The 21223-nt window shown below is 40.8% G+C and overlaps 1 protein-coding gene across 1 annotated transcript in view; it reads right to left on the bottom strand.

Moving 5' to 3' along the window:
- LOC143131795 (coagulation factor XIII A chain-like) overlaps positions 1-11658 on the bottom strand; it is a 109883-nt gene extending 98225 nt beyond the window's left edge. The window contains exon 1 of the mRNA XM_076291387.1: positions 11604-11658. Coding sequence (XP_076147502.1) covers positions 11604-11658 — 55 coding nt within the window. The remainder of the gene's footprint in view (positions 1-11603) is intronic.
- Between the last annotated feature and the right edge of the window lie 9565 nt (positions 11659-21223).

Below are 21223 nucleotides of genomic sequence, written 5' to 3'. Positions count from 1 at the left end.
TACAGGGGTGGATGCAGCCCACAAAAAGGATCACACACGAGGGAGAACTAAAAGGGAAACATGTCACGATAAAGACGCTAACTTTAGACTTATAACTTAAGAGAAATACAGACATAAACCCCCAAACAGGGTAGGAATTTCACGGCGGCCACGTCGTTGCCTCTTGCGTTGGCCGTGAGGCCCCTTTGAAAATCAAAGGTTTACAGGCCACGGTGGCCTTGGTGCCCCCTTCTTTCAATATTCTGCTTTGCGTCCTACTAATAGCGATTTTTATTTAGCCTGTGTGGCCTGTCAAAATAATCTAAGCATTCACAGCGCAAATTAATTGAGTATTTTACGCAGTGGAGAAAGTGACAGCGCAAGAAAGAAAGTGCGTCCAAATTCCATTCATCTCAGTTGAACTACTCGCGAAGTAGCCTATTCATCAGACAGACATCACAAGTATCACACGAAAGAGCTTTTTCTCAGCTTTTAAACAATGTTACCCGATAATTGCTTAGTGGAACGGTTCGCGAGAAAAGTAAATAATATAATTCAATTTAATCATACATTCTACTGAAGGTTTTGCGTCCCATGATCTCCCAATCCATTCATCTCGGTGGAATACTTCACGAACCCTTCTTTTAACACACGACAAACCTCATATCAAAACAGCAGACCTTACCGAACACAAAGGTGTAAATCAGTCCCCTGTACAGTTAGCCGTTCCAGAGTAATCCAGTTTTGAATTTGCAGTAAATTTCGACATGCATGGATGTCTCCAAATTTGGGCTTTAAGTTTTACAATGTGTTTAAATTGTTCCACATGATTTCATAACGGGCTAAATACAAAATAAATGTTACAAATATCGCCTAGATATTGGTAAATCAGAGGACAGCTGACTGAGTTTGTGAAAGTAGCCTTAGCCTAATGATCACAAAATGCTAAGCATGCATCTAGGCTATTTGAGTTTCTTAAAGCTGAGCTGTGGTTAAATTGTTCAATACATGATTTTATTACAGGCCAAATATAAAATAAATGTTATATATAGCCTAGATATCTGTAAATATTAGATGATCAGATGATTTACAGTTCTATGTAATATGTCATGTTTCATGTTTTTGTAATGTTTCATACAGTGATGCTGGTCTACTGCAGTGAATAGGCTAAATAAAACTTTGATAATTTTTATAGCCAATACATTTTTAAATAAGTAACAATCTTGACTATTTTATGCAAGAACCTGCTAGACCTATATTGAAATTCACACACCAAATTATACCGCAATATATACCGTTTACCATCTGTGTCCCAAATTATACCGCAATATGAATTTTAGGCCATATCGCCCACCCCTACGCGTAGGTCTTAATTAGGACATGTGGGCTTTGTATTTTTCAACTTTGTAACTTTTATACTTTTTAAACTATTAATTATTAATTATTAATTAGTTATTAGCCGTAGTGGGTAGTGGTAGTTGATATTGTTTTCATTACGGCTGTCTGTTTAATTGCGCTTAGACTGGCCTTGGTGTCGTGAGTTTTTAGAGGGGGTGGTGTTTTTAAGTGTAGCTGGACTAAGTAGATTGTTAACGTTAGCTTTACTGAACTCAACTCGTTTTTTTCTGGAGCTGCGTCCGCACTTGCTGTAAGTTTTAATTGTATGGGAGTCTCGTGTTGTTAAGGGATTTGTTTATGTAGTTGTCATAGTTACAAGTTGGTAAACTAGTTATTAGCCGTAGTGGGTAGTGGTAGTTGATATTGTTTTCATTACGGCTGTCTGTTTAATTGCGCTTAGACTGGCCTTGGTGTCGTGAGTTTTTAGAGGGGGTGGTGTTTTTAAGTGTAGCTGGACTAAGTAGATTGTTAACGTTAGCTTTACTGAACTCAACTCGTTTTTTTCTGGAGCTGCGTCCGCACTTGCTGTAAGTTTTAATTGTATGGGAGTCTCGTGTTGTTAAGGGATTTGTTTATGTAGTTGTCATAGTTACAAGTTGGTAAACTAGTTATTAGCCGTAGTGGGTAGTGGTAGTTGATATTGTTTTCATTAAGGCTGTCTGTTTAATTGCGCTTAGACTGGCCTTGGTGTCGTGAGTTTTTAGAGGGGGTGGTGTTTTTAAGTGTAGCTGGACTAAGTAGATTGTTAACGTTAGCTTTACTGAACTCAACTCGTTTTTTTCTGGAGCTGCGTCCGCACTTGCTGTAAGTTTTAATTGTATGGGAGTCTCGTGTTGTTAAGGGATTTGTTTATGTAGTTGTCATAGTTACAAGTTGGTAAACTAGTTATTAGCCGTAGTGGGTAGTGGTAGTTGATATTGTTTTCATTAAGGCTGTCTGTTTAATTGCGCTTAGACTGGCCTTGGTGTCGTGAGTTTTTAGAGGGGGTGGTGTTTTTAAGTGTAGCTGGACTAAGTAGATTGTTAACGTTAGCTTTACTGAACTCAACTCGTTTTTTTCTGGAGCTGCGTCCGCACTTGCTGTAAGTTTTAATTGTATGGGAGTCTCGTGTTGTTAAGGGATTTGTTTATGTAGTTGTCATAGTTACAAGTTGGTAAACTAGTTATTAGCCGTAGTGGTAGTTGATATTGTTTTCATTACGGCTGTCTGTTTAATTGCGCTTAGACTGGCCTTGGTGTCGTGAGTTTTTAGAGGGGGTGGTGTTTTTAAGTGTAGCTGGACTAAGTAGATTGTTAACGTTAGCTTTACTGAACTCAACTCGTTTTTTTCTGGAGCTGCGTCCGCACTTGCTGTAAGTTTTAATTGTATGGGAGTCTCGTGTTGTTAAGGGATTTGTTTATGTAGTTGTCATAGTTACAAGTTGGTAAACTAGTTATTAGCCGTAGTGGGTAGTGGTAGTTGATATTGTTTTCATTACGGCTGTCTGTTTAATTGCGCTTAGACTGGCCTTGGTGTCGTGAGTTTTTAGAGGGGGTGGTGTTTTTAAGTGTAGCTGGACTAAGTAGATTGTTAACGTTAGCTTTACTGAACTCAACTCGTTTTTTTCTGGAGCTGCGTCCGCACTTGCTGTAAGTTTTAATTGTATGGGAGTCTCGTGTTGTTAAGGGATTTGTTTATGTAGTTGTCATAGTTACAAGTTGGTAAACTAGTTATTAGCCGTAGTGGGTAGTGGTAGTTGATATTGTTTTCATTACGGCTGTCTGTTTAATTGCGCTTAGACTGGCCTTGGTGTCGTGAGTTTTTAGAGGGGGTGGTGTTTTTAAGTGTAGCTGGACTAAGTAGATTGTTAACGTTAGCTTTACTGAACTCAACTCGTTTTTTTCTGGAGCTGCGTCCGCACTTGCTGTAAGTTTTAATTGTATGGGAGTCTCGTGTTGTTAAGGGATTTGTTTATGTAGTTGTCATAGTTACAAGTTGGTAAACTAGTTATTAGCCGTAGTGGGTAGTGGTAGTTGATATTGTTTTCATTACGGCTGTCTGTTTAATTGCGCTTAGACTGGCCTTGGTGTCGTGAGTTTTTAGAGGGGGTGGTGTTTTTAAGTGTAGCTGGACTAAGTAGATTGTTAACGTTAGCTTTACTGAACTCAACTCGTTTTTTTCTGGAGCTGCGTCCGCACTTGCTGTAAGTTTTAATTGTATGGGAGTCTCGTGTTGTTAAGGGATTTGTTTATGTAGTTGTCATAGTTACAAGTTGGTAAACTAGTTATTAGCCGTAGTGGGTAGTGGTAGTTGATATTGTTTTCATTACGGCTGTCTGTTTAATTGCGCTTAGACTGGCCTTGGTGTCGTGAGTTTTTAGAGGGGGTGGTGTTTTTAAGTGTAGCTGGACTAAGTAGATTGTTAACGTTAGCTTTACTGAACTCAACTCGTTTTTTTCTGGAGCTGCGTCCGCACTTGCTGTAAGTTTTAATTGTATGGGAGTCTCGTGTTGTTAAGGGATTTGTTTATGTAGTTGTCATAGTTACAAGTTGGTAAACTAGTTATTAGCCGTAGTGGGTAGTGGTAGTTGATATTGTTTTCATTACGGCTGTCTGTTTAATTGCGCTTAGACTGGCCTTGGTGTCGTGAGTTTTTAGAGGGGGTGGTGTTTTTAAGTGTAGCTGGACTAAGTAGATTGTTAACGTTAGCTTTACTGAACTCAACTCGTTTTTTTCTGGAGCTGCGTCCGCACTTGCTGTAAGTTTTAATTGTATGGGAGTCTCGTGTTGTTAAGGGATTTGTTTATGTAGTTGTCATAGTTACAAGTTGGTAAACTAGTTATTAGCCGTAGTGGGTAGTGGTAGTTGATATTGTTTTCATTACGGCTGTCTGTTTAATTGCGCTTAGACTGGCCTTGGTGTCGTGAGTTTTTAGAGGGGGTGGTTTTCCGCGTGATCAATTAGGACTAGCATTTAAAGTGGTTATTGTGCTGGAGCGTCAGCGGAGGCGTCAGCGCTCGTGTGCAGCCGTCCTCGTGTGAAGACTTACTCGTGTCAAGACGAATCGAGTCTACCTGCGACGAGTCCACCGAGCAAGGACACAAGCAAGGCACCTCTCAGATAAGTTTCACTCTTGTCTCACCTTGTCTTGTTAGCTGACAATCCTTCTAATAATGTGCCTTCAACATATCCCTGTATCCGGTCAGGTTAATAAGCGTACTGGTGTTGAAAGGCAACAATCAGTTCAGCAGGCTTGTCCTACTTTTTCTGTAGGGTTGTGGAATTGCCAATCTGCAGTGAATAAAGCGGACTTCATTCCTGCTCTGGCCTCACAGTTATCGCTTCAATTGCTTGCGCTTACAGAGACGTGGATTAGGCCGGAGAATACTGCCACGCCTGCAGCGTTGTCGACCAGTTATGCTTTTTCGCATACCAGTCGTTCGTCTGGTAGAGGAGGCGGGACAGGCTTTCTCGTCTCTGATGATTGGAGGTTTACACAGTTGCTGCCTGCTCAGGTCCACAACTCGTTTGAATATCATGCCATCATGATAACTGAACCATACAAATTATACTTGGTGGTTATTTATCGCCCTCCAGGACAACTTGGGAACTTTGTGAACGAGTTGGACATTCTACTGTCTGCTATTCCAATGGATGCATGCCCATTATTAATCCTTGGCGATTTTAATATTCATTTGGATAACTCGTCTGCAATTGACTTCCTGTCCTTACTCTCCTCATTTAATGTCACACGTGTCCACAGTCCTCCTACTCACAAGGCTGGTAAAGATCTTGATTTAATTCTGGTACGTAACTGTAATACAGACAAGGTTTTGGTTAATCCATTACATGTATCGGATCATCACTTTATCAGATTCTCTGTGTGTCTCCTGGATAACCCAGCTGCTCCTCCTCCGATAATTTCGTTCCGGCGTAATCTCAGAAGCCTCTCAAGTAACCATTTTGCAACATTAGTAACATCTGCTTTACCTACTCCTAGCTCATTCTTGACACTTGAGGTTAATGACGCTACAGAGACTCTCTGCTCTACACTGGCATCTTGTCTGAATGCAGCATGTCCTCTTTCCTCAAGACCTACTCGTTCTAAACCTCGCCATCCATGGCTGACGAACAGTATAGTCTCAGTACGAAAGGAACTTAGAGCTGCTGAGAGGAAATGGCGTAAATCCAGAGATGGAAATGATCTTAGTAACTACCAGTCTTTGCTGTCATCCTTTTCATCCACTGTTACACTTGCAAAAAAGGCATTCTATCAAAGCAAGATTGAGAGCGCCACTGACAGTAGACAACTTTTTTCTACTTTCAAATCTCTCCTCAATCCTCCACCACCACCATCAACTACTTCACTGTCAGCAAATGACTTTGCAACATTTTTCACTGAAAAAGTTGCTAAAATAAGTGCTCAGTTTGATGCTCCTATAAGGAGGGCTTTGCCTTGTGTTAGTATGACCCCGTCATTTGACTCTTTCTCTCCTCTTGATGAGGAAGCAGTCTCTCAATTGCTTCAGCGATGTCGTCCAACAACATGCCCATTAGATCCTGTCCCGTCCACTCTTCTACAGTCTATCTCACCCGCTGTTCTACCAGCAGTCACACATGTATTTAATGCTTCACTCAGTTCTGGAATAGTTCCTTATTCTTTTAAACAGGCTAGGGTTACACCTCTGCTAAAGAAAAGTACACTTAATCCAACTGAGGTGAAGAACTACAGACCTGTCTCCCTTCTTCCTTTCTTGTCAAAGGTTTTGGAGAAAGTGGTCTTCAAGCAAGTTTGTGACTTTCTTCATCAGAATAATCTACTAGACCCTATGCAGTCTGGTTTCAAGAGTGGTCATTCTACTGAAACTGCTCTTCTGTCTGTGACTGAAGCATTGAGAGTAGCTAAGTCCTCTGCTCAGTCATCAGTATTAATTCTACTAGATTTATCTGCAGCCTTTGATACTGTTAACCATGACATTCTCCTATCTATACTATCTGAACTGGGAATTTCTGGAAAAGCTCTTGACTGGTTTGAATCTTACCTTAAAGGGCGTTCTTTCAACGTGTCTTGGCAGGGACAAGTATCTAAGTCTCATGCCCTCACCACAGGTGTGCCTCAGGGATCAGTATTAGGACCCTTGCTTTTCTCTATTTACACCACTTCCTTAGGTGATACTATTCGCTCCCATGGATTTGACCATCACTGTTATGCAGACGACACTCAACTTTACCTGTCTTTCCCACCTGATGACTCTAGTGTTTCCCACCGGATTTCTGCATGCCTTAAGGATATTTCAGCCTGGATGAAAGATCGGCACCTTCAGCTTAATCTCTCAAAAACAGAGTTTTTGGTGTTTCCAGCTAAAACAGCTATTCCCCAACAGATTAACATCCAGCTTGACTCAACTTCACTGACCCCAACTAGATCGGCACGAAACTTGGGCGTTGTAATTGATGACCGACTTAACTTCTCTGAGCATATAGCTTCTATTGCAAAATCATGCCGGTTTATGCTTTACAACATTAGGAAGATCAGACCTTATCTGACACAAGATTCCACACAACTTCTTGTTCAGACCATGGTCATCTCTAAGCTGGACTATTGTAATTCACTGTTAGCTGGCTTACCCGCTTGTGTAACAAGATCATTACAGCTGATTCAAAATGCTGGAGCACGCCTGGTCTTCAATCAGCCAAAGAGGACACATGTAACTCCTCTCCTAGTTACTCTCCATTGGCTCCCTATAGTAGCCAGAATTAAATTTAAATCTCTCACTTTGGCCTATAGGACACTAACTAGATCTGCTCCTAGTTATTTTAATTCAATAATCAAGCCTTACATCCCCAACCGCCCACTGCGGTCTTCTGGTGAGCGTATGTTGTGTCGACCAGTCATAAAAACTGGGTCTAATTCCAGACTCTTTTCTTCAGTGGTTCCATGTTGGTGGAATGAACTGCCCAGTGGTCTCCGTTCCTGTGGTAGTTTTGGGTCGTTTAAGAGGGGTCTAAAGACATTCCTATTCAACATATACTTAGTTGTTTAAGCGCTTATGTGTTATGGTTTATATAATGTTGTTTTATTTTAATTGGGCTGTTAATTAATTTGACATTATTGTTTATTATTGATATTCTCCTTAATGTAGTCTTAGCATGTTATTGTTTTATATTATTGATTGAATTGACATTATTGTTTTTATTATTGCCTTTCCCCTTTTTTACATTGCTTTTTTATTAGGCTATTGATTGAATTGATATTATTGTGTACTACAACTATTCTCCTTACTATATTTGACCTAGATTTTAATCTGTTCCCTGTTCATTTTTAAATATTATTATGTTGTTTTGTATTTATATGTCGCTTTGGACAAAGGCGTCTGCTAAATCCATAACCATAACCATAACCATAACCATAATTAAAAACTATTGAAATTTCCCCATTGACTTAACATGGGCCTTTATGACATCATAGCAATTAGAATCTTCTGCCAGGTGGCCAGGCCACCTGGATCAACTGTCAGTTTCTCAGGCTTTAACAGGGTTCCTACGCAGTATGGAAAACCTGGAAAAGTATGGAATTTGATTTTAGTAATTTCCAGGTCTGGATAAGTATGGAAAAAAGAAACAAGGGTATGGAGAAATATTTGTGTTGCCAGACTATTGCATCTACAGTACCAATCACTTCACTCAGGTCATAATGAAGCATTCCTACTGTTGTGTAGCTTAACTGTCAGTCCACATCATCAAAATACAATTGAATGGGGGTCCTCAGAAAAAACTCTCCCACAAGGGGACCCTGGTACCAAAACCAAATCGAGAACCCCTGTTCTATGCATGTGCCTTATGCCATTGTGCACTGGTTTGTTTGCGTAGCTCTGCTATTTTCGGCTAAAACACTGGTAGACTTTTTTGATTTTGTAAAAGTTACCAAGACATGGATACTGCATTATCTGATAAACTGTTTTTGCAAACAAATAATACTGTTTACGGTGATTTCTGAGGCCTCTGCCAGCAGTGCACTAGTCTCCCAACATATGTAGGCTATGCTGTATCAAATGTGAGTGCACCTTCCAACACAGCACTTCCCCAACGAAAAGTATCCAACAATGGGCAAGTGTTTTCTGAGGGCTAACAAGTTCATAATAAACATTATTATACAGCTTTTCACAATGCTAGTAGAACACTCCATTGACAATGTCTAGAATATGGTCAGAAAAATCTAACGAGAAGTTTGAACATTTGAGTATGGAAAAAGTATGGAATTTTGAAATGGAAAATGTGTAGGAACCCTGCTTTAAGCATACAGTCTCATTCTATTAAGACTACACATCATGTTCAACTCTTTCCTCTGTCAACAACTGTTTCAAAATAAAAGTCCTCACTACAATAATTTCCTATTAAATAACTTAACCATTTAAACTATCCACCTATTTAACTGTTCAGTCAATTCAACTATATTAAACCTCATCTACCTAGCAACCAATATAGCAACCACCTCAAGTACCCTAGCAACAGCCTTGCAACCACTTCCACAGTTACAACCTAGCAACTAATATAGCAACCAATGAGTTTAACCTAGCAACCAGCATAGCAACCACCACAACTGACCTAGCAACAGCCTAGCAACCACATCATGTACCCTAGCAACAACATAGCAACCATGTCAAATACCCTAGCAACAGCCTTGCAACCACTTCCACAGTTACAACTTAGCAACCAATATAACAACCAATTAGTTTAACCTAGCAACCAACATAGCAACCACCACAACTAACCTAGCAACAGCCTAGCAACCACCTCAAGTACAATAGCAACAGCCTAGCAACTATGTCAAATACCCTAGCAACAGCCTAGCAACCACTTCCACAGTTATAACCTAGCAACCAACATAGCAACAAATTAGTTTAACCTAGCAACCAGCATAGCAACCACCACAAATAACCTAGCAACAGCCTAGCAACCACCTCATGTACCCTAGCAACAACATAGCAACCATGTCAAAGACCCTAGCAACAGCCTAGCAGCCACTTCCACAGTTACAGCCTAGCAACCAACATAGCAACCAATGAGTTTAACCTAGCAACCAGCATAGCAACCACCACAACTAACCTAGCAACAGCCTAGCAACCACTTAAAGAACCCTAGCAACAGCCTAGCAACCATGTCAAATACCCTAGCAACAGCCTAGCAACCACTTCCACAGTTACAACCTAGCAACCAACATAGCAACCAATGAGTTTAACCTAGCAACCAGTATAGCAACCACCAGAACTAACCTAGCAACAGCCTAGCAACCACTTAAAGAACCCTAGCAACAGCCTAGCAACCATGTCAAATACCCAGGCAACAGCCTAGCAACCACTTCCACAGTTACAACCTAGCAACCAATATAGCAACCAATGAGTTTAACCTAGCAACCAGCATAGCAACCACCATAACTAACGTAACAACAGCCTAGCAACCACCTCAAGTACCATAGCAACTGCCTAGCAACCATGTCAAATACCCTAGCAACAGCCTACTAACCACTTCCACAATTACAACCTAGCAACCAATTTAACAACCAATGAGTTTAACCTAGCAACCAGCATACCAATCACCACAACTAACCTAGCAACCACTTCAAGTACCCTAGCAACAGCATAGCAACCACCATTACTACCCTAGCAACAGCCTAGGAACCACCTGAAGTCATTCCAACTATATTAAACCTCATCTACCTGGCAAATAATTTAACCATATAAACTATCCACCTATTTAACTGTTCAGTCATTCCAACTATATTAAACCTCATCTACCTAGCAACCAATATAGTTTGTTTTACTCTGTATGATATTTTACCTCATATTTTTGCATTTTCATGCACTGTATTTCCTTCAGGAAATGCTTTTCTAGTTTTATTTTAATAATTGCCAGATGATATGTGATGCGTCAAATCTTATCACAAACGTGAAGGCGAAATGGCAGGGTCAGTACACGATGCCAGGATGTACCAAGAATCTAATTTGAGCAACATATTTGGAATATTATCAGATCCACTACAGGCTAATTAATGCGTTAATTAGGAGAACTTGATGGGTAGCCTACTGGGGGATAGCGGATAGCCTACAGTACCTATTCCTTTGGACACTCATCACTCCATAGCTTACCTTGATTCTGATGCTGAAGCACAAACAAGGTTTAACTTGGCCCACAGCAGAACCCGCAAAATAGAAATGACATTTTGGGATTCTCAAGGAGTCTATGACCCACTCAAAAATATCCTATTTAGAACTTTATACTCAGTCATAAATCCCCAACTCTCTCCTGAAACTGAACCATCCACTGACATCTGTGAGACATTCTTACAGTTTTTCATTGATAAAATTGAACTATTCACCCCCCTATATCTGGCATTATCACAGCTACCTTTGATCAGTTTCTACAGGTGTCTTTTGCTGTACTATGGGACATAGTAAAGCATATGAAACCAACAACTTCCCCACATGATGCTGCACCAAAATTATAAAAGACACTTCTGACATTATTGGCCCCAGCATTCAGGTAATTCTGAACTCCTGCCTTGCCTCTGGCACTGTTCCTGGTTGTCCAGCCGTTGCTTAAAAAGCATAACCTTGATCCTAAGTGTCCAAAGACCTACCGTCCCATCTCTAAACTCCCATTTTGTCAAAAATATTGAAAAAAATGGTCTTATCACAACTTATACCATTCCTAAATTCAGCTGAGATCCTGGAGCTCTTTCAGTCAGGCTTTAAAGCCGGCCACAGTACCGAAACAGCCTTGTTAAAGGTGGCTAATGATCTGCTCCTCACGCTAGACTCTGGTGGTAATGCCATATTGATCCTACTAGACCTCAGTGCTGCCTTTGACACTGTCGAACATTCTCCTGGCTCCTTGAACAGTGGGTTGGCATTAAAGGTACAGCTCTAAAATGGTTTATCTCTTATCTCAGTCACAGGTCATTCTCAGTGTTCCTCTTCCATAGCCTCTGTGTCTTGTGGAGTCCCCCAGGGATCCATTCTGGGCCCAGTTCTCTTCTCCCTGTACATGCTGCCATTAGGTGACATCATCAGAAAGTATAATATTTCCTTCCACTTCTATGCAGATGATTCACAGCTGTATCTCCCATTTAAACCCAGGTATTCTATGCAGGCTCTCCAAGAATGCCTTAATGAAATCAAAGTGAAATCAAAACAGAGGTGATATTGTTTGGCCTCTCCAAGTCTAGTAACCCCCTCACTGACAACTTACTGTATGTACACACCGCCACCGACTTGAGCTTCCAAAGATTCAGGAAGTCATTCATTTTCAAGAAAATGAAAGTAAGTCAACTTTATGGTAATGAGCTATGACGCGGTTCAGCGACCAACGACCAGCAACCAATCGGAATAGATGGCCTTTAAATAAAGTAGTAAGATAGAACATGATGCTGCCACATCACAGCGGCCAAAGCGCCCAAAGCTTCCCTGTACTTTTTTGACAAGCGTCCTTGACAGGGCGACCCAAGCTTATTTGGAAGCTCAAGTCGGCGGCGGTGTGTACGTACAGTTAGGTCACCTCTCCTCATTTGTCAAACCACATGCAAGAAATTTGTCTGTTATCTTTGACTCTGGGCTTTGTCTTGATAAACAGATCGCATCTGTTGTCAAGAGTAGCTTTTATCAGTGGAGAACCATCACCAAGCTTAAACCCTTTCTGTCATATCACAAACTGGAACAAGTCATTCATGCCTTTATAACATCACGGCTTGATTACTGCAATTCCCTCTACCTAGTTCTCCCCCAATCACTGTTATTACGCCTTCAGATGGTCCAGAACGCTGCCACCTGATATAAGAACTGCCCCCTCCATCACTGCTTTTAAATCCAGGCTTACTCCTATTTTGGCTTGTTTTCATTCCGGCTTGTCATTGTTCATAAAAAAAACTCCAGATAAATCGCGCCATCTGGATAGAGTGAATTAGATTGTGGTTGGATGAGAAGTATAAACATATACCATTCCGACACCCTATTGGTTTGTACACAATCCATCACAGCTGCACATGACACAAATCAACGTCACACTCCTCCAGCAAGGACATAGCAGTAGCCAAGGCCAAGGATGTCCGTGGCAGAGACTCAAGAGAACTCAAGCAAAATGTCCCAAACAAGCACCAGCGAGGAGGTTGGTAGGTTGGCTCACTGGAAGAATTTTTTCGAAATGGTTAGATGCAAAAACAACTCCTTTCAAAAGCGCCGCAAGCTCTGCGCACCTAAGTACCACGAGCTAATGGCTTTCAAAAACTCGCCGTCTAATTTGAAAAGGCATAAAGTATATTTGTTATTATCAGTTGATTATTGACAAAATATTGTAGTAACTTAGTAACGTACTAATGGTAAATTTGCAATGTTTGCTATAGCTAGGTACATGTCAAGACATGCCATGATTTGCTTCCTAGCAGTGTATACAAGGAATTTGGTCTCTGCATTTATCCCATCCGCGAATTAGTGAACACACAGAGCACACAGTGAACACACAGTGAGGTGAAGCACACACTAACCCTGAGCAGTGAGCTGCCTTGCTACAGCGGCGCTCGGGGAGCGGTGAAGGGTTAGGTGCCTTGCTCAAGGGGCACTTCAGCCGTTCCTACTGGTCGGGGATCGAACCGGCAACCCTGCGGTTACAAGCCCGAAGCCCTAACCAGTAGGCCACGACTGCCCCCCTTTGCAAATTTGTTTGGTGGGCTCTGTGTGAGATTTGAAATTCAACTTTAGGCAAATATTATCTGAGCCTATATTGCTATATGCTATATCTTAAAGTTAATTGTGCCAAGCTATATTTTACAGCTGGTTGATAAAGCATGTACTAAGGATAGGCATGATCTTGTCTGTGTATGAGAGTGTGCACGCCTGTGTGGGGCAGGCAGGCCTATGGGTCCTTGTAAAGAGGTAATAGGCCCAACTACCAACTATCAGCCAAATGCTGTTTAAAATGAATTTAGTCAGACTAATAATGCTACTTTTCATGCCAGCAGCTGCCTGTGGTCCTAAAATAGCAATGTTCTGGTCTGCTCAGCATAACTGCATAGACCAGTAAAAACTGCTCCCTAACTTGTAGTCTGACCTTCATTCATGAACTTCAAGCATGTCATTTAATACAGCAGAAGTCCTAGATAGTCTGAGTTTGTAGTTTGAGAGAAATAATCTGAATCTCAATCTGTGCCTGTGCATTCAACTTCTCCACAGAGGAAACACCACACTCGTCTAGAGAGGTACACACAACTTACTTCAGCAGCCCTCAAAATGAAGTCATCCACTGAAGGTTCTTTGGCCACACCCTCACCCTCACCTGGATTAATCATTCATTTTGACAGCCTGCCCTGGGTTCCAGTTTTGTTATCCTTGATCCAGTACCCTCACAGATTCCTGAAGCTAAACTTGGATGTACATTTACATTCCAATAAAGGTTATTGATAACATGCCTCTGAAGTTTGACTTTTTGCACCATTATAATACTTATAGGCAACTAGTCATCATATCTTAACTGCTGCTAAGACGGCTTTCTACAATGACAAAATCAACGCTACAGACACTCGAAAGCTTTTCTCAACCTTCAAATCGCTACTCAACCCTCAGCTGCCTCCTCCTCCATCCAGCCTTACTGCGGACACCCTCGCCTCATTTTTTACAAACAAAGTGGCGGCAATCAGCAGTCAATTCCCTACATGCCCACACAATGCATCCGACTCGGATACCGCACTCCTACAACCTCTAGAGGCTGCTGAAACATCTTTTTCAGCATTCGCGCCTCTCTCCGAGAGTGAAGTATCTAGACTCCTGACATGCAGCCATCCTACCACATGCTCGCTGGACCCTATACCTACGAGCCTACTTCAGTCCATCAGCCCGACCATCGCACCAGCTATCACACATGTGATCAATGCCTCGCTAACCTCCGGCACATTTCCAACAGCGTTCAAAAAATGGCCCGGGTAACACCGTTACTTAAGAAACCTTCTCTCAACCCTGCTCAAGTCGAGAACTACAGCCCTGTCTCACTCCTGCCTTTCCTATCCAAAGGCATTGAATGAGAAGTCTCCAAACAGGTCTCTGACTTCCTTTCACAGAACAACCTTCTGGATCCAAATCAGTCTGGATTCAAAAGCGGCCACTCTACCGAAACGGCTCTGCTGTCTGTAACAGAAGCCTTAAAAGAAGCCAGGGCGACCGATCGGTCATCAGTACTCATTCTGCTTGAATTATCGGCTGCCTTTGACACGGTTAATCACCGCATCCTTCTCTCTATACTCGCTAACATGGGAATCTCCGGTTCTGCTCTCTCCTGGTTTGAATCCTACCTCACAGGACGCTCGTTTAACGTATCATGGCTTGGTCAACTATCTGCATCTCACCATCTCACCACAGGGGTCCCCCAGGGCTCAGTGCTGGGCCCCCTTCTCTTTGCTATCTACTATACACTACCTCCTTGGGACAGATTATCCGTTCACATGGCTTCTCATACCACTGCTATGCAGACGACACACAGCTCTATCTGTCCTTTCCACCTGATGACCCCTTGGTTTCAGCACGGATCTCGGACTGCCTCTCAGACATAGCTACATGGATGAAGGCACACCACCTCCAGCTGAACCTCTCAAAGACTGAACTGCTGGTCCTCCCAGCTAAACCTACCATACACCACGACATCAACATCAAATTTGACTCCCTGTCTGTTTCACCTACCAGGACTGCAAGAAATCTAGGAGTTGTTCTCGACAACCAACTGAACTTCTCAGATCATGTTGCCTCAGTCACCCGGTCATGCCGTTTTGCACTCTACAACATACGGAAAATCAGGACTTACTTGACTCAAGATGCTACCCAACTCCTGGTTCAGGCAATAGTCATCTCACGACTCGACTACTGCAACGCCCTCCTGACAGGTCTCCCAGCCTGCGCAGTGAAACCCCTTCAGATGATCCAGAACGCCGCGGCGCGCCTGGTCTACAACCAACCCAAAAGGGCACATGTTACCCCGTTGCTCATCCAGCTACACTGGCTACCTATGGCGGCCCGCATCAAATTCAAGGCTCTAACCCTTGCCTACAAAGTAGTCTCCGGTTCTGCTCCCACCTACTTGAATGCCCTCATACAGACATACACTACCACCAGACAGCTGCGCTCCTCAGACGAACGACGTCTAGCTCTACCACCGGTACGCTCAGGCCAAACCAAACTTTTCTCATCTGTTGTTCCTCGCTGGTGGAACACACTGCCAGTTCCTACAAGGGCAGGGACATCCTTCTCCATTTTCAAAAAACTCCTGAAGACCCAGCTCTTTAGAGAACATCTCCTCTCATAGCACCACTCACAACAAGTCTTGCTGATCCTAGCACTCACCAGCCGTCTTGAACTGAGACGTAACAGCACTCACCGATGCACTTATTCTTACTGTACTCTACTGTTTTTAAACTGTTCTTTAAATTGTCCTAAAATTGTTGAGAATCGCTTTAAAACTTAAAATTGTTACCATGTTGTAAGTCGCTTACATATTACATTATGGTAGACGTTGACAATTTTTAGTATGTTTTCAGAAAACCCTCAGGAAATAAGGTTATTTAGTCTAGAATGCCATAGGATTCTATAGGCGTTTTTAGCAGGCATTTTAGGAGTAAATGGGTTAAGGGCCCCCCACTAATTGTTGTGAAAAATAAATAAATTTGTTGCATATGTGTTAACTTTCCTCAAAAATGTTTAATTTGGTCGATGTGATTTCCTGTATTCTGGTGCATTTTGGGGATGGCCAATACTTTAATTCAATCAGATTTATAGCCTACATCCTGATGTGATGATATTGAGGCAATGATTCCATGCAATGGCTTGGGCTTCAGGGCCCCCTGACCCCTTGGGCCCGGTAGGCCCGTGCAGTAATCCATCCCTGGGTAGTGCACTATAGGCCCCTATGGCGCGGCCTAAGTTTTGTCCTTAATAGCATTTTTTCCCCTTACATTACTTTTACTTTTATACTTTATGTAGTTTTGAAACCAGTACTACTACTTTAAACCCTAGTATCTATACTTCTACCTGAGTAATGAATGCGAATACTTTTGACACCTCTGAAACCGGATACTTAAACCCTAACTATTTCCTTGTGTAGTTAGAGCATCTGGTGGATCTTTAGGTGAAATCATGCTGTCTCTCCTTTGATGCGCATCATGGTAAATAAAACATTCTTGATTTTTCCTACCATTGGTCCGATTGGGTCTTCATTCGTCTGTACTATCAAAATTACCATTAAACCTTAGAGTTTTGAGCAAATGACTCAGGAAGGAAATTCAACTAGGAGGAAAGCTCAATGCATTGCTTCTGTAATGATTTGTATACGTCACAAAGATCTTGATATTGAGATCACTAAATTAAAATGTTGTTTACTGTATGTTAAGCAGTCAAAAATGTTTCTTAATGTTAATGCTGCTTTTCACAAGATGTTGCAAAACAACAAAGCTTACCCATTACAAACTCCAACATGGCCGTGTCTGTATTGAGATTGTATGTACGGTTGAAGGTGAGGGTCATTATGAACTTCTGGCCCCGCCGTATGATGAGATTGTCATGTTTAAATGAGTTGGTTCGATGTGCCATGGTATTCTCATCCTTGTGCAGGTCTAATTTCACCAGCGTCAAGCTGTCTGGAGATGAAGAATAGAAAAAGCAGCATGCACAAAAAAGGAAATGATACTCAAGCAGTACTGAATTAACGGCTAAAGGTGTCTGCTGGGGCCCTGATTATTTTATTTTTTTAGATCAGTTTTGTCTGAAATCTGGGGTCCACTCGTTGCGACACTTTGCCACATAAATGTAATAATAGTATAAACCTCAGGCTATTTCCCCACTAGCCACCCATGACCAATGTAGTTGTCTGCACAAAGACAGCTAGACATTGCCAAATATATATCAAAAAGACATAAGTTACCAATAAAATGTTTTTATCAAGTTTTTATCAGTGCTATCTGGGTTGTTGGTAGTGTTTTTGCATGCTCTTTGCATAGCTATCATGTCTATTATTCCTCATGTCAAAAAAAGTTGCCCCTCTTTCTCTCTCACACAAACACACGTCACACCCCCATCACACGTCACACACACGTCACACCCCCATCACACGTCACACACGTCACACCCCCATCACACAAATGCCTACATGTTCTATAATGCATGGCATACTATAATCTTGTGATCCACGAGGTACTGCTCCTTTAAAAGATTCAAATTCAGGCAGGTGATCCTTCTCAGCATCAGATTTAACCTTGGGGGCATTTAGTCTTCCACGGTAGGGCATGCTGAAATCAGGAAGAAGCTGCTCTGGATGTTCCATTATGTATATTGAAGCAATTTTTTATAAACTGTAAGGCAGAATCAAGAATCAGAATCAATTAAGACACATACTATTTACTATGACAACAGTGAGATTATATGACATAATTCTTATGCTAGCAGTGACCAAATTAATTTATAGATTTAGGGCCCTATCTTACACCCAGTGCATCGTGGTGAAAATCTTGACGCACGTCTTGTTCCTATGTTCCTAATCTAATTTAATCTATTTGGGATGAGAATTGAGATGAGACTCCATCTGCCTATATTTATGATATTTATGATAAATCGGTTCAAATGTTAGGTTTAGACTAAGGATCCATTCTGAATTGAAATGAATGTGATAACACAGCAAGCATTACAATAATAGTACAGGAAAATTATAGGGTACACTGAAGTAGTGACACAGTACAGTTGTATTACATGTATAGTGCAGTATATTACAGTAATCATATAGCACAAATTCATTTATAAAGGTATATAAAGGCCTGTATTAAGCAAACAACTTGGCCATTAACTTTTTTCATTGACAACATCTCTGTATGATGCCTTATAATGTTTAGCATTCATTTACAAACTTGTCTATCTTTAAACACAATTTAACACAATGAACACATAACTCATATAACTTCCATATAATCATGTAATTCAGTGTAATAGCATAGCCCACATTTTTTGCCTGTTCAATATTTATGGCTTTTAGGATATGTTAGGTTACCCTAACAGGTTATATGGCGTTGATCTTGGGATTTTATAGTTATATAATATATTATATATTATATCTGGCAATACTGAAAGCTCTAGTGTAGGTGATACAGATTTATAGAAATCTACAAGGAAATCTAGCAAACATGAATAAAAGCACATCTGATTACCTACTATCATGAGCTGTGATGCAAGTACAGTATATTTTAAATTAAAATCTTAAACAAAAAAACAATTAGGATTTTGTGAATCACTTACCTTGAATATACTAAGATTCTGTGCTCAGTCAGTGGAAGATTAAAGACAAACAGAAACTATATGTATTTATAGACCATATAAATCCCCTATCTCCACCCACATCACCCACAGTGACCTGACCCAACAGGCGGGTCACTATGATTTGACTTTCAAGGGAATTAAGGGAATTAATTGCTGACCCAGCACTGCACCAGTGAGTAAGTATAAGAGATAGAAAAATATTCAAAAATAAATGTATTTCAAATTACATGAGGATAGTTCATTCAGTGGATGGAATAGAATTATTAGAGTGGATGACATAACATGTTAACTTAAGACTTTTAAGTGACTATTTCTACATTTCTGTCCCTTGGATCAGAAAATATATTTACAGACAGATCATTGTAGTACCTCCCTACTAGTGAGATGACATTACATTTGCAATTAAGTTACATTAATTAATTTTTTTGCCCTTTATCCATGTTCATGTTATGCCGTCAGGGGTGTTCAACCGCTGGTCTATGGCCCCCAGGTGATAAGGCATTGTAAGTGGTCCCTGACCATTCACTAATGTAGTTTCACTGTGAGGTCACATTTTTTAATCCCCTTGTATTAATTGTTTGTGATTAGCCAAATTCACACAAATGTATAAGATATATAAAGCTTGAGCCAGAAAGTTCATTTGATAAACTGCAGCTTTTCATCCACAGTTTGAAGCATAAAGGTCACCATGTCACCTTGTTTTTTCTCTGGCCAGGCCCAAGATGTGGAATAGTCTACCTCTCCAAGTTCAATCAGGCCTCACCATTGGATGCTTTAAATCCTAAAAACCCACTTGTTTTCTTTAGGTTTGTGTTGAGCTGTTGTTGTCTTTGTTATTTGTAAATTATCTACAGTATGCACTTACTTTAGAGTACTCTGGTCAACCACAGGTTGTTTTTCATGTGTTCTACAGATCCCCCATTGAATGTTTTTACAGTATAAAGTATAATAACCTGGTATGGAAGCAGCACAGATCACAGGGTGGTGAGGTCAACAGAACATACCACCAGTACATTTCTCAGCCTTCAGCACATTTACATCAGTCCTGAGCAAAGAAAGTAAGCAGAGACCCCATGTCATCCCAACAATAGTCTCTTCTCTGTGCTACGATCATGCAAACATTACTGCTGCCCGAAAGCCAGTGCTGAGAGACCGAGGAAAGGCTTCTATATATTTGACATTTGTTTAACTTATCTTGTATCTTGTACTTATTTCCTGTGTTTTATATATAGGTTTGCAATAATGCACACTACATTCATTTGAGTCACACAGACAACTAACTAATATGTCCTGTGTATTTGTGTGAACTTGTTGTAAAATCATCATTGAGTCATTATAACCAATACCAAGTTAAACAGGGAAGTAAAATCATACATTCTAGGACTGAAGGGTTGTATGTATTCTTTGTTTATGACATCATTTTTGATCAATTTTAGGGTCATCATGACATGTAAATATATGCTGACTTATGATACTGCATAATTACTTTTACTACGATGTAGAAGACTGACCTTGCTCATTGATTTATTTCTTTGATTTTCTTTTAACACGAGGGTGACATTAGATCAATGTCAAGATCACACATGTCAACAAATAGTAATGTGCCAAATAATGGAAGACATTTTGGTAACACTTAAAACATTGTTTTCATTATCATTTCACCATCACCTCACTTTCATCTACAGTATCATTCAACCAATCTGCAATGCTAAATATCTAATATTTGTGAAAGTTGTAATGGTTTAATGTTGTCTTTCACTACAGTCATTAATTTACCTTTCGCATGTCCCATCCCTCTTAGTGAGCCTATTGTTGCTATGTATGTCAGACTTTTCACATCTTTTTTATTGGGAACAACGTTGGCAATGCAGTGCCAGAGAACAACTAAACTAAATGCCATGCAGTGCCAGAGAAAGTCAATGCTGTATTTTGAAATAATAATTTATTCTTAATATTACCCTTTGCAAGACAGAATGGTTGGAATAGTACAGAAATATAAAATATCATAAGATGAGTGGCTGATGCTGTGGTGCAGTAAGAATAATCTAGAACCGAACATGCTCAAAACTGTGGAGACGATTGAAGCTTTTAGGAGGCACCCCTCAGCTCTGCTCACTCACAATATCCAACAGTTCCCTGCAATCTCCAGGGAGCTACCAAAACTTGAGGTGGGAGTCAACTCCATCCTCAAAAAGGCCCAGCAGAGGTACTTTCTGTGGCAACTGAGAAAGCATGGTCTGCCATGGATCTAATTTTACACTGCTGTAATCGTCTGTACTATGCTAATCAATCACAGTCTGGTTCAGTGCAACATATGAAAGAAACAGACTGCAATGAAGAGGGAGGAGGGCTGAATGGATTATTGGGGCTCTCCTCTCTACAGAACTTGTACTTAAACAAGAACCAGGAGGCAAGCATGGAAAATGACTGTGACGGTACGTGTCCATTATTGTTAAGTAAGTAAAGTAAAGTAAAGTATACTTTATTGTCCCCAAGAGGAAATTTGTCTTGGGCTTCACAATCACTGCATCACAGACA

This window comes from Alosa pseudoharengus, unplaced genomic scaffold, assembly GCF_046254945.1.
Source record: "Alosa pseudoharengus isolate Yale_2024_CS ecotype anadromous, Long Island Sound unplaced genomic scaffold, YU_APseudo_1.1 YU_APseudo_1.1_scf_18, whole genome shotgun sequence".
In the NCBI taxonomy this organism is placed as follows: Eukaryota; Metazoa; Chordata; class Actinopteri; order Clupeiformes; family Clupeidae; genus Alosa; species Alosa pseudoharengus.
The sequence above is the reverse complement of the archived record's forward strand: the minus strand, read 5'-3'. Positions and strand labels throughout refer to the sequence as shown.